Genomic DNA, 15,095 nt, shown 5'->3' with positions numbered 1-15,095 from the left:
AGACAGACAGAGCCAGAGACACTTGACTTGAGTGAAAATTACATGGCATAATTTAGATTCTTGGAAACTAGTATCTTGTAAGTAAAACATACTAATAAAAACTTAATTATGACTTGCCAAAAAGGAATGCTTCCATCTTAACCCACTTTCTAGAGCTAATTGTGAAGCTCCCTAAACTCTGACTTTGTAGCCCTAGAAAACTCTTAGTACAGTATTTCAAAGTTTAAAGGAGGAGATGCAGTTGACAACAGTGTATTCTCTTCATCCACTATGCTTCTGAGAAAATAGTCTAAAATTTAGAACACAAAAAGCATTGTATGCTTGCTGACATTGTCCTTTGAGTACCAGTCCATCTGCCCTTGTTTACTTTGGCTGCAGTGGACATTGTTTTCCTTTGCCATCAGTTCTTCAAACCTCCAGCTTCACTGAGGAATTCCAAGGCAATTCCAGTCACAATGCAAATCTCACCCTTGACATAATGGTTGCTTATGAAAGCAAACAAAATAGGAATAATCACACAGCATGTATTCCTTAGTTCATAACAGTTTGTACTGCTGATTTTAAAAAGCTTCCAGTAGATGTAGTTAGACAGTAATTTCAAAAATAATACTGTATCCTATTTTGTGAAATTTAGAACTTCATGGGAAAAGAGGAAACTATGAATTAGGGCTAAAGTATTGTTAATTTTTTAAAACAGCATATTTCTAAAGTTTGTAGCAAAGATTATCACTAACAGAAAGTTAAAATCCTCTCCAGAGTTGTGGACTTCTTAAATTCACTTTTATGTATTTATTTTTTAAATGTATTTGGTACAAAGTCTCACTATGCACCCTGTTTTCAGCCCCCTGCCCCCTCCCCCCGCCCCAGCACTGGGATTACAGGCGTGTGCCACCACGCCTGGTCTCATGGCCAATTCACCATGCCCTGGGGGCAGGGCTGGTGTGGCATGCAGTACTAGGGATTGAGCCCTGGTCCCTATGCTTGCCTAAGCTGGCCCTTAGTCTGCTGAGCTGTCTCACCAGCCCTGTGGACTTCTTCAGAAAACAATTGGTTTTATGACAAATGTTTTTGTTTCAGGTGTTAAATAAATTTTTTAACTAAGATGGGTGTGACCTCTAACACTTTAAATGTGGAATCAGTAAAGCCAGCCCCTTGTCAGTGGTTTCCCTTTGCCACTAAGCATGCAGGCAGACTTTCATTTCACTTAAATCACCTTCAGAAGTACCTCTAGTCACCAGAGCCCCGGGGACACCGGGGGACATAGCAGTGTTACTGCACTGTGGTACACGTGCTGGAGCTGTTTTATGTGCTGCTGGATCCCAGGTCTCCTCTGGCTACAGGGGCAGGTGGACCCAGCAACTCAGAGCTGGGCTCCTCCCTGCATGGTGAGGCCTTGCTTCTCTTCTGTCATGGGTCTCCGCGTGTTCTGTGACACTTGTCTTTCTTTCCAGCGTCCAGAATAGGCAGTTTGTATGAAATGGCGGAGACTCCATCAGCCTGCCACAGGAACCCCTGCCATGGGAGCCCCTGCCACAGGAGCCCCTGCCATGGGAGCCCCTGCCACGGGAGCCCCTGCCACGGGAGCCCCTGCCGCAGAGGCTGCCTTAGCTTCTGTAGCAGTATTTCTTTGCCCTTGAAGGGCAGTGGGTTTCTGTCATTATTTCCCCAACTTGGCCAGCAGGCCATCTCCAGAGTGGGTGACTGTACTAAGGACAGCCACATGTCTGGGGTCAGGAGGACAGGTGCTTTCCCACAGAATTCCAGAGCTGTGGCAGTGCCCTGCCTTCTGGGCATATCTGCCTTTTTGAGTGAATGGTTACCAATCATACTATAAATCCAATCCAGATCATCTGAGGATGGCACAGAAGCCTGTTGTTTTCACTAGTGAAGGTGCTTGTGCCTTTGTCCTTAGACACTGAAAATAAAGGACGAGTGCAAACTAGTATTCTTCAGGCTAAATATAGAATCCACTTGATCCTTGTAATGTGGCATGAATCAGACATTATGGTTCCCTCTCTGTGCTTCAGCCTTTCATGGCATAGGTTTGACCCGAAACCCCAAATGACTTGTTCTTTGTGCCTGTGCATGTGTTTGGAAACATCTCACATCACTAGATACTCCTCTGACCCCTTCCCCACCCTATTACCCTAACATGCAGTTAGTATCAGAAGAGTTATTTGCGAGGACTTAGGTTTTTATCCTAGAAAAATGTACTCTGCAAGATTTATGCGTCAGAAAAATACACAAGTTAGAAAACAGGTAGCTGAGAGAGACTGCTATGAGCCACCCCGAGTCCTTGGTCGCTGTCTTCATCATCAGATCATTGTCATCAGAGCCTGATGTTTGTCTTTGAAATGTCAGTTAAGCCAAAGGGCTTCCTTTTGTATTATCCATCCATAAATGACCTAAAGGAAGGGCTGATTTTTCCAGTATTTGGAAATTATCCAAAGCATTTTAGAATGCAGCTTTTGTCTTTCTTAACTCTCCACTTTCAACCACTGCTTGATGATCCAGAAGGATTCCTACACACGTACCAACATGTGGCCTTCAAAATCAAAGTGCAGCTTAGCGTTTGGATCTAACCCTAAAATAGGAGTTTTGACAACTTCTCAAAGTGTAATGTAAAAGGTTAAGCATGATGGGAATTAGAAGCAGGTCTCACTTAGTCTGTGTGAACGCAAATTGATGGTCTTGCTTATCTGTGTTCTCCTGCAGGTGAGCCCACCACCCCTCGGGCCATCCTGACAGGCCACGACTATGAGATCACGTGTGCAGCCGTCTGTGCAGAGCTGGGTCTGGTGTTAAGTGGCTCTCAAGGTAACAGTGTGGGACCTTCATAAAAGGGGGTGTATATTTCTTGGTGTCCTCTAAAACCAGTTATCATGAATAAAGTTGATTCCTTTTTTCCAAAAACTTTAGCCTGTTATAGTAACTATTACCCACATAGGGTTAAGTTGAAATTAGCTGAAATTAAATACAGTTAAGTCCCTAGTGGTTGTAGTCACATATTAAGTGCGGAATGCTCACACATGGCCAGTAGCTGTCGTATTAGACTTACAGGTACAGAATTTCCATTGCTGTAGAAAATTACTTCATAGCACTGCTCTAGGGTTTCACGTGTTTTAAAATAATAGCCCATGAATTTTCTCACTTCCATGAGGCAGGAACAAGGCACATCTTGGTATTTGTTTGTTTTTCTGTCCTCTGACTGGACTGGGTTCCATCTCACCCCTAAACAGAAACTCTTGATCCCATCTCTGAAATCTCAGGGCCTAGGCAAGGGCCAGAGGGACACCAAGAAGGGAGGAGAAAGTCGGCTGGGCGGGAGCACTCTTGCTCCTGCAGCTTTGGGCCAGAGCCCTCGAGCAAGTGTTCCAGGAGCACAGGTGACAGATCCGCATCTGCTCCGGAGCAGGGCTACTTCCAGCCCAGTGCTCCTTCTCTGGAATCATCTGTCCACCTCTGGGTCTCTTTCCTGAGACAAAAACAGTACCTGATCTCATGTCTTCTGGCTTACCTGGCGAGGTAGCAGAGTCACCTTATCTCTGTCTCCAACTATAAGAGTCTGGCTAACACGACATAGTAAAATTTAAAAGCATTGTGCTTAAAAATTTAGTTGATCAGTGAAATGGGATACCAAAGAAATTCTCTGAGGACTAGATTGTTTCCTTGCGGTGCCCAGTCATGTCATGTGTCCTGAGCTAATAGGAGTGCTTGGACTACATGGGATCCAGAGTTGACACGCAGGTGACTATGGGACTCCAGCCACCTTGCTTTGTATGTGGCGGGCGGTCCCAGGGGCAGGGCAGCCCAGGCCACACCAGATGTCCCAGTCAGTGGGGCCTTGCCTGGTCGTTCCACAGCCTCTAAGCGTTTTTGTTAAAACACTGAAAAAGCTGGTGTGAGGTGTATGAGGACATGAAGGACAGGAAAGCAGGTGTGAGGGGTGTGTATGAGAACACAAAGGACTGGAAAGCAGGTATTTAGTACCCTACAATTTGAAGCACTGGGAATGAAAGCATTGTGTTTCATTGTGAAAACCCTCAGGGTGATGTGGGCAGTGCCCATCGCCTTGTCTCCGCAGCGCCAATGGCTGAGCGCTCTTCCAGGACCGGGGAGCGCCCTCCCCTTTTTAGGTTTGCACCAGCTTCCTGTCATTTACCCTTTGTGCTTTCAGCACCATGAAATGTCCTCTGGAGTCCTAAATGTGAGCCCTTCTGGTGTCACCCCATGAGGTTTGGTACAACCACTTCCCTTCCTCTGGTCCCGGTGCTGTCCACATCGCAGTAGCAACTATTTCTCCTGTGCTTATATTCAGTTGAGATTTCACTCTCAGCTTTTTCACCTTTCATTTCTCCAAGTTCCATCTCTGATGGCTAAAACCCACTCCTGAAGCCTATTTTTGTAAAGCGCCATCCAAGTTTACTCCAGGAGACGAGGAAGCAGCACAGTTATTGCACCTGCCGTCCGGCATGCTCTGAACAGATCATGGCTCCCGTCCCCTGCCTGCTGTGGGAGAGGGGATGAGCCTGCTCCTCACTGGAGGTGCACGGTGTCCTGTAGCAGCCTGTGGACTGAGGGGCTAGTGTGCTGTGCAATGGATATGCTAACTAAATGTGCAGCTGTGCTGCTGGGGTGCCTCGAGACATTGAGGAGATGACTGAAAGTTCATGCAGGCTGGCGCTGGCCCAAGTGGACTGCCTGCTGTATCTGTATTGGAGAGCACCAAACTCTGCACTCCCCGAAGAGCCGTATTTCCAGAGGCTGCTTTCAGTAGCCATGCAAGGAGCAAGAAAGGGTCCCATGTGGCCTCAAGCAAAGCGGGCAGGGAAGTAGTGGGGCATGCCAGCTAGCCCAGTGGTCTGGCTTGTCCTCTTAGGGAACGTAGTCACACACAGGTAGTTCCTGGTACCCAGCCCTCTGCATTGCATGTGGCAGATGCTCTGAACCAGGAGCGCTGTGATGTGCATGGGCATTGCTGGGCACTACTGCTTGTTTTGGGGACAGCAGGGAAACAGACACAGAAGGAGCCTTGTGAACTATTTTGTGAGGGTGAGGGGGTTACCGGGCTCCCCGTCAGGTGCAGTGGCGAGTAGGGAGAAAAGGCAGCTCAGGCCTCAGGAGCTGCCCACAGGTGCACCAGGCCCAGGCCACGAGTTGCAGACAGAGGCCATGCATGCTTGACCCTACAGCTGTTCAGGTCTCAAAGCCATCCTCCTCTGACTTCTTCCAGTTCACTGTACCTCCTGGCATAATGAACTTCGTGAATAACTTCCGGTCTGTGGCTTGAGAAGTGAACTCGAATGTCTGTGATACAGCTTCTCTCCGCTTGCCGGGAAGCTGAGGGCTGGCAGACATGAGGAGGACGTGATGTGCAAGATGGTAGTTTTTCAGGAACCTTCACATGCAGCATGGCCCTGAGGTTCTGACATTATCTGTGCCTGAGACTCAGGTCACAGCCAGGCTTGGTAACCAGCACCCTGCGAGGCTGAGGCAGGAAGATCACAAGCCGGAGCCCAGCCTGGGCAACTTAGTGAGACTGTCTCAAAAACTAAAAGGGGGTGTAGTTCGTCATCAAGGCTCTGGGTCCAGTCCCTCACCACTGCCCCCAGCACACACTGAAGACTCAGATCACATTGGCCTGTTGTATTTTTTCCGTCGTGGAGATTGAGTGGAGAGCTTAGCCACGTCAAGCACGAGCTGTGCCCCAGCTCACACGCTGAACTAACTCGTTCCACGGTGAACTTGGCTTTCATTTCTCCCCCCTTGCAGAAGGACCATGCCTCATACATTCCATGAATGGAGACCTGCTGAGAACCCTGGAGGGTCCGGAAAACTGCCTGAGACCAAAACTCATCCAGGCTTCCCGAGAGGGCCACTGCGTCATCTTCTACGAGCACGGCCACTTCTGTGCATTCAGCGTGAACGGCACCCTCCAGGCCAGCGTGGGCACGGACGATAACATCAGGGTGAGTGCCACAGGCTTCCTCCCTGATGGGTGGCAAGCAAGCGAGGGGAGGGCCCACAGGAGAAACCCACCTGGGGGCTGTGCCCCCCGAGGAGCAGTGGGGCCCCGGGCACTGTGCACAGTGTAGGCTGTGGAGGGGTCCTCTGCGGGCCTGGGAAGCCGGCTGGCGGCTTCCACTGGCAGCACATCTTTTTTAACCTAAGGACATTTACTGCCTACTGTTTGCTGAATATCAAAGCTAACATCGATCACACCTACCCCAGCCCTCTGCACACTTACTAGGCAGCATAGGACTGATAATGCTAGCTAGCTGCTGATGCCAGACGGACTCCTACGCAGATGATAAAACCGGCCAGGCCAGGTTGAGGCAGCAGGCCTCACACTGTGCTGCGGACAGGCAGGCGCCTTCCCTTTCAGTACACAGGAGTGCTCATGCCGCTGCCTTCTTGGGTCCTGCCTTGCAGGACAGGGCTCCTGAGAGTTCAGAGGCTGAAGGGAAAGTGGCTGTGCCCCTGGGAACTGCCCTCCAGGGCTGCCCCATCTGCCTTGACTGCGGGTGCAGCGTAGGGACAGGGCGTTGTGATGCTGCTGCTTCCAGCAAGGGCTTGAGGTGTACGTGACCGCATAAGGTGAGGGAGCCCGGGTCATGTGGGGGTGAGCATGGAGACATCAGGGAGCGAGGCCCCACACAGGTCGCCTGCTCCCAGCACAGGCCCAGGCCCCTTGGCCCAGCGTGCCCTCCCACATCTCCCCAGCTGTCCGCGGCCTCCGGGCATCCACCAGACACGCTTTTGGTTTTTCCCTTTCCTGTACTTCACTTAAACCAAGCACACATCAGAGGGTTTTCTTTTCCTCATTTCTTTATAGTCATAATGCTGATAATCTGTCACTGTCAGTTGTGATTATATTGTCAGCTGCACTAATAAATCTGTGAAAACTTGAAATTCTTCCTGGCCCCAGCCCTCACTGCACCATTTCTGTCAATCCCAAGGATCAGGGCTGGTCCCTCACGGAGCTGCTGTCTGCCCTGCAGCTCCCAGTCTCCATCTGTCATATCCCAGTCCCCCCATCTCAGGCCTAAACAATCCCCAGCTTCCCCCAGCACTCCCAAACTTTATCTTGCTATCTTGCAAGTGGTGACTGTGTGATTAAATCGAGGTGTCCTCCAAATACCAACTAACTGCCTGGCTCCAGAGCCTGCCGCTGTCCCAGCCCTCCACGGAGGGAGCTGCGGCTGGGAACCCTGCGCCCCAGCTGCATCCTGCGCCACATAAAGAGGAGCGCAGAGCAAGTCACCAGCCCAGGCCAGAAGTGAGTTTCTTTGAAGTACCAAGCCCCCTGCAGGCAGCTGGGGAAGCTCTGTGCCAGTCGCAGTGCCCTGTCTGTTTTGGAGCAGATTGCTCAGTGGCATTTTGGCTAATAGCATATCACACACAGTGCATGAGACAAGGTTTAGATGTCTTAATGAACAACTCCAACTTAAATAGGCAGCCTGGCCAGGCGGTGAAGTTGTATTATCATAAAGGATTACCACTGTTTCACCCACAGGGACTCTTGTTGTCTTTTCCTTGGGCTTTGTTAGACTGTGGTTGTTCCCAACAGACTGCATTGGCCTTTAGCTACCTCCTAAAATCCAAGGCAGCCATGCGTCCTCTGGAACACCAGATTCAGAGGAGATGAGCCCATCTCCAGGGGACCCTTATGGTTGCTAGTCTCAGCCTGGCTTGCATCTGAGACGTGTTAGAATTAAGACCACCCGCAAGTGGTCGTCACCTCGGCTCTGGCAGCCAGAGCAAGCTCAGAGATCTCACGAGTTTTGCACCTTGGAAGGTACCTGCTTCATTTTGAATACCGCCCTGAAAATCCAGGCTTTCTTTCATTCCAGATAAAAGTAGAATTCAAGATTTCTTTACTAGAACAAAGACTTAAAAGATTAATGGTTTTAATATACCATTTATCCATTAAAAAGCCTCAAGTCTAAAATTCAAGTGAACCGCAACCATGAGGTTAATGGATTTTCATCAGCTGAATTTTATAAGTGTAGCAAATAATTATTGTCTAGTCTTCATTGCACTTTCCAGGTACCTCCGAGTTTGCTAGGTGTGAGATGAATGAGGAAAGATACTTTCATTCATATTACAGAGACTTAGAGGATACATCTTACAATTGTCTACAACATGTAGATTATTTCTTAGATGCGTTTGTGTTTTTGTATTTTACATATTTGACTGCTGTTGCCATTTCAGTGAGTTGAGTGGGTATGAGACACCACCAATTTTTCTGGTCTGGTCTGGTTTCATTCCATTTCGTTTCATTTCATTTTGTAACGGAGATCAAACTCAGGACCTTGCACTTACGCCACTGAGCCATCTCCCCACAGCACCAATTTTTCTATAATTTTTTTGAAAATTTTTAAAGTATAAATTGAAGGCCTGATATAGTTATACTAAAACTCTTAAGTGCAGAACAGCACAAATAGTTTTCAAAAATGAGAGCTTGTTCTTCCTGGCTGTTGGCACAGCTTGGATCCCCATGGCCACCACACCCATGTGAACAGGACAGGCAGGCGCTGTCCCCCTGGAAAAGGACCTGTGTGGAATTAGGGAGAGATGGAGAGGAAGGGCGAGCTGGGCTGGACCACGGGCTTCCCAGGCTCTGTGTCCCCCACTGGATCTCCCATGAAGCCTCGTGCGGCTAGGTCCTGATACGGTCTATCAGAGCATTCAGATTTGAAACCCACATTATCCCTGTGTCATGACAAATTACTTTCCCCCAGGCATTAAAAGATGTAAGACCAGGCAGCAAACCAGGGATCAGCAGTGTTCTGCCTTAAAACCACAGGCCTTCATCTGAGAGCGCCTGTTTGACAGGATCAAAGAACAAGTTCCAAGTCTGCACTCTCCGCTCTGAGGCAGGGGGCAAGGCCATTGCCTGGAGCTGTGGGCGGCAGCACTACCTACCTGCAGGACCAAGCTGCGCTGAGTGGGGCACAGACTGGAGCTGCCTTCTGCATGGCAGCACCTTTCCCCACAGCCCCGGGAGGCGAGTGTGGCATGGCGTGTGAGGAGCACACCGTGGCATGCAGGGAGTGCCCGTGCCACCCACAGCCCCACACTGTCCAGCCAGCATTTATAGAACCGGAGCCTCCTTGACTCCATCCTACAAAGCAGAAATTGAAAAGCAAAAGAAAGCTGCAGGCACGGCCTTACCTAGTCCACTTGATTTCTGCCAAGTGGCAAGCATTCCTCTAGTCTAATTCCCGAGAGCGCTCAGGGTCACTCCCCGCTCTAGCACAGTAGTGGCCGGGGATCCCGAGGCTGACGACCTCTAGCAGGGGCCCTTCTCCACAGACCACATCTGACACCACTGACATCTCTCACAGGCCATGCAGCTGAGCCGGGATGGGCAGTACCTGCTCACAGGAGGAGACAGCGGTGTGGTGAGGGTGTGGCAGGTGTCTGACCTCAGGCAGCTCTTTGCCTACCCAGGCTGCGACGCAGGAATCCGAGCCATGGCCCTCTCTTACGACCAGAGGTAAGGCAGGAGCCAAGGTCTCCACTATGGGTAAAGGAAAAACCCCTTTGTTTTTGTCCCTGGGTCCTCCACTGAACCAACATATGTCTGTCCTAAAACTCCCCGTCATAAGTTTTGGAGGATAGTCTTTATCTGGCATCTTACTTCCTTTTAATAAGCAGTCCTACTGTTGTGGCGACACGTGTGCAGCGTGTTCCCGAAGCAGCCTGCAGTGGTCAGCGTCAGGGTGAATGTGCAGGGCGCTGCCCAGCCGCCCACACCTTCCACGCAAAGCCTTTCCAGCGCCCCTGTAGAAACGGCGAGTCCCCGGCTGGCCTCCTCACCGAGGCTTTGTGCTTCTGGGCACCTTGTGGGTGTGGATGCTGCAGCGCCTCCTCGGCCAGCCTTGCCTCGTCAGCATGTTTGCAGAGTGCTGTGTGGTGGCAGAGGCCCGTTCTTCCCAAGGCTAAGACTCTGTTGTTGGGATGCGCCTCATCTGTATTCCTCTTTGGCACTGGGGTTGTTTCCACTTTGGGCTATTATGAATAATCTGCTGTGAACATTGACCAACAAACTCCCACATAGGCCCCTCCTTACAGATCCTTCGGCATGTATGTCGGAGTGGAGCTGCCGGGCATTTGGTAATCCTGTCTTCTGGGTTTCTGGGGCATTCCCGAGCTCTTCTCCAGAGACCCCGCTCTTTTAATGCCCTCTCCCCTCCCAGCAGTGCACGGCTACTGCTCTCCCTGCTTGCCCATCAGCATGAGCTCAGTTCTGTGTTTAGTTCCCTTGGGGTTTTTTGGCTGAAAATGTTTTTTTAGGGAAGTTGGTGCCAAGGACCAAACCCAGGGCTTTGAGCTTGTCAGGCCAGTGTTCTACCGCTGAGCTAAATCCCCAGCCCCCAATTCTGTGTGTAGACGTTGGCTCCCCTTGTGGAGTCGAAGCAGTCTCTCACTAGTAATTCTGTCTTTTCATCCTTTGCTCTATTTTAGGTTAATTTTTCTACATAATGGTAGGTGAAGACCCACACTCATAGTTTTCCACATAGATATTCACTTTGCCTAGCACCATTTGTTGAACAACAACAACAACAACAAAGCTGTCCTTCCTTCACTAATGGTCTTGGCACCTGGGGAAAATTAGCCGCATACCTGGGAGCGTGCTTTTCTGTGCTGTCATTGGCCTCTCTGCTGTGTCTTGATTACTGTAGCTTTACAGTTTTATAGTGAGAAAATGTTAGGCCTCCTACTGTTCTCTTCCTTTTCAACTTTGTTTTGGTTACTTGGGATTCCGGGATTCTGTGTAAAATTTAGGATGGGTTTCCTAGTTCTTGGGGAAAAGCAGTTGTGGTAGGAGCTTCAGTGACCCTGGAGATCACGTGGGTCAGTACTGCAGTATCTGGACGTGCTCCTCAAATCCATGCACACGCAGGGCTTCCATTTACTGAGGTCTCTTGTAGCAGTGTGTCATAGTTGCCAGTTTACAAGTGTTTTTTTTTTTTGGTTGAATTCATTCCTATTCTGATACTTTTGTAAGTGGAACTGCTCATTTTCCTTGCCGATAGTTCATTTGCTGACTGCATTTACTAACTTCGGGTGTGCATGTAATCAGTAGGATTTCCCACATATATTGTCATGTCACCTGTGACCTTTTTTTTTTTTTTTTTTCTAATTTAGACACTTTTTTCTTGCCAAGTCTTCTGTGTAGGACTTCAGGTACCACGCTGAATAAAAGTGGTGAAAATGAGCACTCTTATTGTTGTTCCTCATGATAGAGGCAAATCTTCAGGTACCTACTCTGTTAGATGTGGGTTTTTCATAAATGCTCTTTTTTATTTGAAGTATTTTCTATTGTTTATAATGGAAATATTTTTCAGATGCCTTTTCTGTAGCAATTGAAAGGACATGGTGTTTTCTGGTTATTCTCTTAACGTATTATGCTGATTTTCACATACTGAATCTGCCTCAGATCAGGGGGACTCACGCGGTCGCCGCCGTGCATAACCCCTTACTACACTAGTGAGTTTCGCTTGCTGCTCTTCTGCAAGGCAAATATTTGTATTCATAAGGGATGTTGGTTTGCGATGTACAGTGTAGGGTGGCTTCCTTCTCTGACCCCAGAGCTGCAAGAGTTAGGAAGTGCTCTCTTCCATTTTTGGAAGAATTTTATAAGGATTAGGGCTTCCCCCATCTGTGTATTTGGTAGCACTCACCAGTGAAGCCAAATAGCCCCAAAATCTTTAGTGGGAGTTTTTATTACTGATTCAACCTCTGTGCAGCTGTTTAGAGTTTCTATTCATGAGTCAGTTTTGGTATATTGTTTCTAAGAACTTGTCTGTTTCGTCTAGGCTCTGGGATTTGCTATTCTGTAGCTGTTCCTAATAGCGCCCCAATAATATTTTATTTCCATCCAGTCCATTTCTGAAGGGTTTTGTTCCTCCCCCTTAGTTTCTCAAAGAACCAGTTTTTGGATTTAGTTTGCTCTTTCTCTAGTTCCTTAGGGTATAAAGTTAGCTTCCCACCGTGGTTTCCTCCTTTAGTGCGTACTTATAGCTAGGGATCTGTATCCCAGCAGTGCTTTTGCTGCACCCTGTTTTATCATAGGGCATTTTCTAATTCTCCTAATTTCTATTTTGATCCATTGTTATTGAGTATGACGGTTAATCTTGTCACCTTGGTTGGCTTAAGAGGTGCCTAGCGGCTGAGTGACGTACACAGCTGAGTGTGTCTGTGCGGGGTGACAGGTTTGTGACCTGAAGGAGTGTCTTAGCGACTTTCCTCTTTGCTCAGACAAAATACCTGACACCCAAAGTTAAAGGAGGAAAGGTTTATTGTAGCTCACGGTTTGTGGAGGTTTCAGTCCATAGTCAGCTGGTTCCAAGGCAGGGAGCCACAGCGAGGGTGTCACAGAGAAGCAGTGAGCAAGCAAGTAGCAAGCACCCAGCAATGACCCCCTTTCTGTCCTTTACATTCTTCAGGCAAGCAGCATTCACACCCAGAGTGAGCCACCCTTAATCCTACCCAGAACTACACTGGACAAATCCATGTGCTAATTTAAAAACCACACTCTCTTGATCCCAACACCACACACTGTAGACCCAGCCACCTCTGAAACCCTGCCTATGACCACATTGGGGGTGGGGGGCACTCTCTAAGCCAGAATAGACTTCACTGGGCCCAGGCCTCCTCTGTAGCTCTTCCCTGCTGCCCCGAGGCGAGCAGCCCTCCCCTCAGGCTTCTGCTGTGCTGCTTCAGCCTCTGAACCAGCTGACCACAGTGCTTTTAGGTTGACTTTCTCAAGTACTTTGCTCAGAGTGAAAGCAAGCAAACACGTTCAAGTTCTACAACTTCGTGAATTCTCCAGTTTACTTGTTATGATCAGAAGAGAGTTTTATGATTTCAGTCATACGAAATCATTTAGACTTGTTTTGAAGTGACACATGCTTTGTACTACAGTGGATCCTGCACACTGGAGAAAACTGTACCTTTTGCTGCTGTTGGGTGGGTGGGTTGCACATACGTGTTAGGTCCAGCCAGCCTCTCACACTGTTCAGGCCCTCCAGCTCCTTGTCTGCTGTCTTGTTCCACTCATTACTGCAAGTTACCAATCTATCATAAAGCTATTTCAATTCTCCCAGTATTTACTCCATGTGTCATGAGATTCAGATGTTTAATGTACATAATTTTTAATATTTTCCAAATGAATTCTTTTTGTGGGCACATGTAATGCCTTTGTCTTTTGCAACAGTCTTCGACTTAATTTGCTTTGCTGGATGCTAGACTTAAGGTCTCTGAGTTACCATTTACTGTGCCACATCAACACTGTTTTAGACAGTCTGTGGTACAAGGTTGTTTCTTATCCATTGTGCTCATCTCTGCCTTTTGGTTGGCCTCTATTCTGTGTACATGTCTGAGGACTTCTGCGTGCCGTGGCAGCACACCTCCTCCTGTGCTGACTCTCCGCAGTGACACATGCAGCGCCGAGCTTCCTAGGAAGGCGCTGGCTGTAACTTCCTAAGGGCTAACCCTCACAAACTACTGAGAGAAGGCCCTCAGAGCCTCTGCAGGATCGATCTCTCAGGCCGTGTCTGGAGGAGCACGTGCATACCCTGCACTGTGGGAGACTGAGGCAGGAGGATGCAAAGAGCACAGAGGCCCTGGGTGGTCACGGGTGCCACATGGCTCCCCAGCCAGTCTCCATGCTGCTGCTGTCCTCAGTGGGAGCTCCCATGGTAGGGATCTCTACACTGAGTCATTGTGTTATGGGGACCAGGCCCTGGCCCAGTGGATTGCTAATGCTCTTCCTCCTTCCTCTCTACCAACACACCTGGCAGTGCCATCTGTGCACCAGCAGCCGGTGCTGTGGCTGCCACCAGTAGTGACCTGGTAGCTTCTTTTGATTTTGAAATGACAAGGTCTGGTGGGCTCCAGGGGCTCTACACAGCTGGCTGCACGGGTCTGCACATGGAGTGGCCAGCTGTGCTCTTCCTTGTGCAGGGTTGAGGCAGCCCCGCGCTCACTCAGTCCCGAGCCACCAACCTCCTCCCAAACTGAGGTCTCCCACCGGGGTTGTCAGGGTGCGGACAAAGTAGCAAAGCCTTGGAAACAAGGATGCGTCAACCCTCCCTCTGACCTCCTGCAGGTGCATCATTTCCGGCATGGCTTCGGGAAGCATCGTCCTGTTCTACAATGACTTCAACCGGTGGCATCACGAATACCAAACCCGCTACTGAGGGGACCCCCTCCGTCAGCCCTGCGCAGGGGAGGACCCCAGCTACCACACCTGAATGTAACTTAAATTTGCTTGACTGAGCAAAATATTTTTAAAATGTAATTGCTATTTTTGTAGACTTTGCTTGACTTTGGGGGGGGACAGCAAAGCAGAAACTGATTGCTGGGTTCTGTAGTTTAAAAAAATTCTATATTTTTAGTCATAATGAGAACTCTATTTTCACCAATTATGGAAACCATACAGTGGAGCAAATAAGCCCACTGTTCTAGCTATATTCTGAGAAATACATTTCCCATGGACCTGTAATCTTGAGAATTTTCACAGCAGGGAAATGAGTTCTAATACTGGGGTGGGGAATTTTATGCTGTACTTTCAGTTCTGTATTTTTCCAAACAATTGTGTTTCTTTAATGTTAAAATTTCTGGGATTTAAATAGTAATGTTTAAATTATGACAAATGTAAATTAAACTATCTCGAAGTATTTCTATATTCTTCTTCTTCAAGCATGTTTTAGGCCTAGAAAGTGATGCTTTAGGGGAGCCTGTTCTTCTGTGTGGTAAACAAAGGATCTAAGTTCTAGCAAGTGTGAACTAGCTGTCGTTTTTCCTGATCTGTCACCCTCATAGCACAAGATGAAAGGATGGAAATGTTCTGGCCTTGCAGCCTTGGCTTTCTCAGAAAGTCGTGTGAGCACCAAAGCTGCTCCTGACTTCCCTACTGAGCCACCTCTCCCTTCCTTTTGATTAGTGATTTGTACCAAGACACAACGTTCTTTTGGTGTTGTATAATTCTGCTTTTCTAGTCGATTGCTGTATGGGACTCTGTGAAAAAATATCTGAGATGAGGTCTGTATTACAGAAATAAACTCTTTGTATGTTGTGAA

The 15,095-nt window shown here is 48.5% G+C and overlaps 1 protein-coding gene across 3 annotated transcripts in view; it reads left to right on the top strand.

Moving 5' to 3' along the window:
* Window positions 1-15,095, top strand: part of Lrba (LPS responsive beige-like anchor protein) — a 752,085-nt gene extending 736,990 nt beyond the window's left edge. For all 3 annotated transcript variants that reach the window (XM_004638688.2, XM_023723655.1, XM_023723657.1), the window contains 4 exons: window positions 2,716-2,817; window positions 5,773-5,969; window positions 9,351-9,502; window positions 14,123-15,095. In XM_004638688.2, the coding sequence (XP_004638745.1) occupies window positions 2,716-2,817; window positions 5,773-5,969; window positions 9,351-9,502; window positions 14,123-14,213 (542 nt within the window). In that variant the 3' untranslated portion in view covers window positions 14,214-15,095. The remainder of the gene's footprint in view (window positions 1-2,715; window positions 2,818-5,772; window positions 5,970-9,350; window positions 9,503-14,122) is intronic.

Source organism: Octodon degus, unplaced genomic scaffold (assembly GCF_000260255.1).
Source record: "Octodon degus isolate 3935 unplaced genomic scaffold, OctDeg1.0 scaffold00101, whole genome shotgun sequence".
NCBI classification, from domain to species: domain Eukaryota; kingdom Metazoa; phylum Chordata; class Mammalia; order Rodentia; family Octodontidae; genus Octodon; species Octodon degus.
This window is presented reverse-complemented; position numbering and strand designations above follow the sequence as displayed.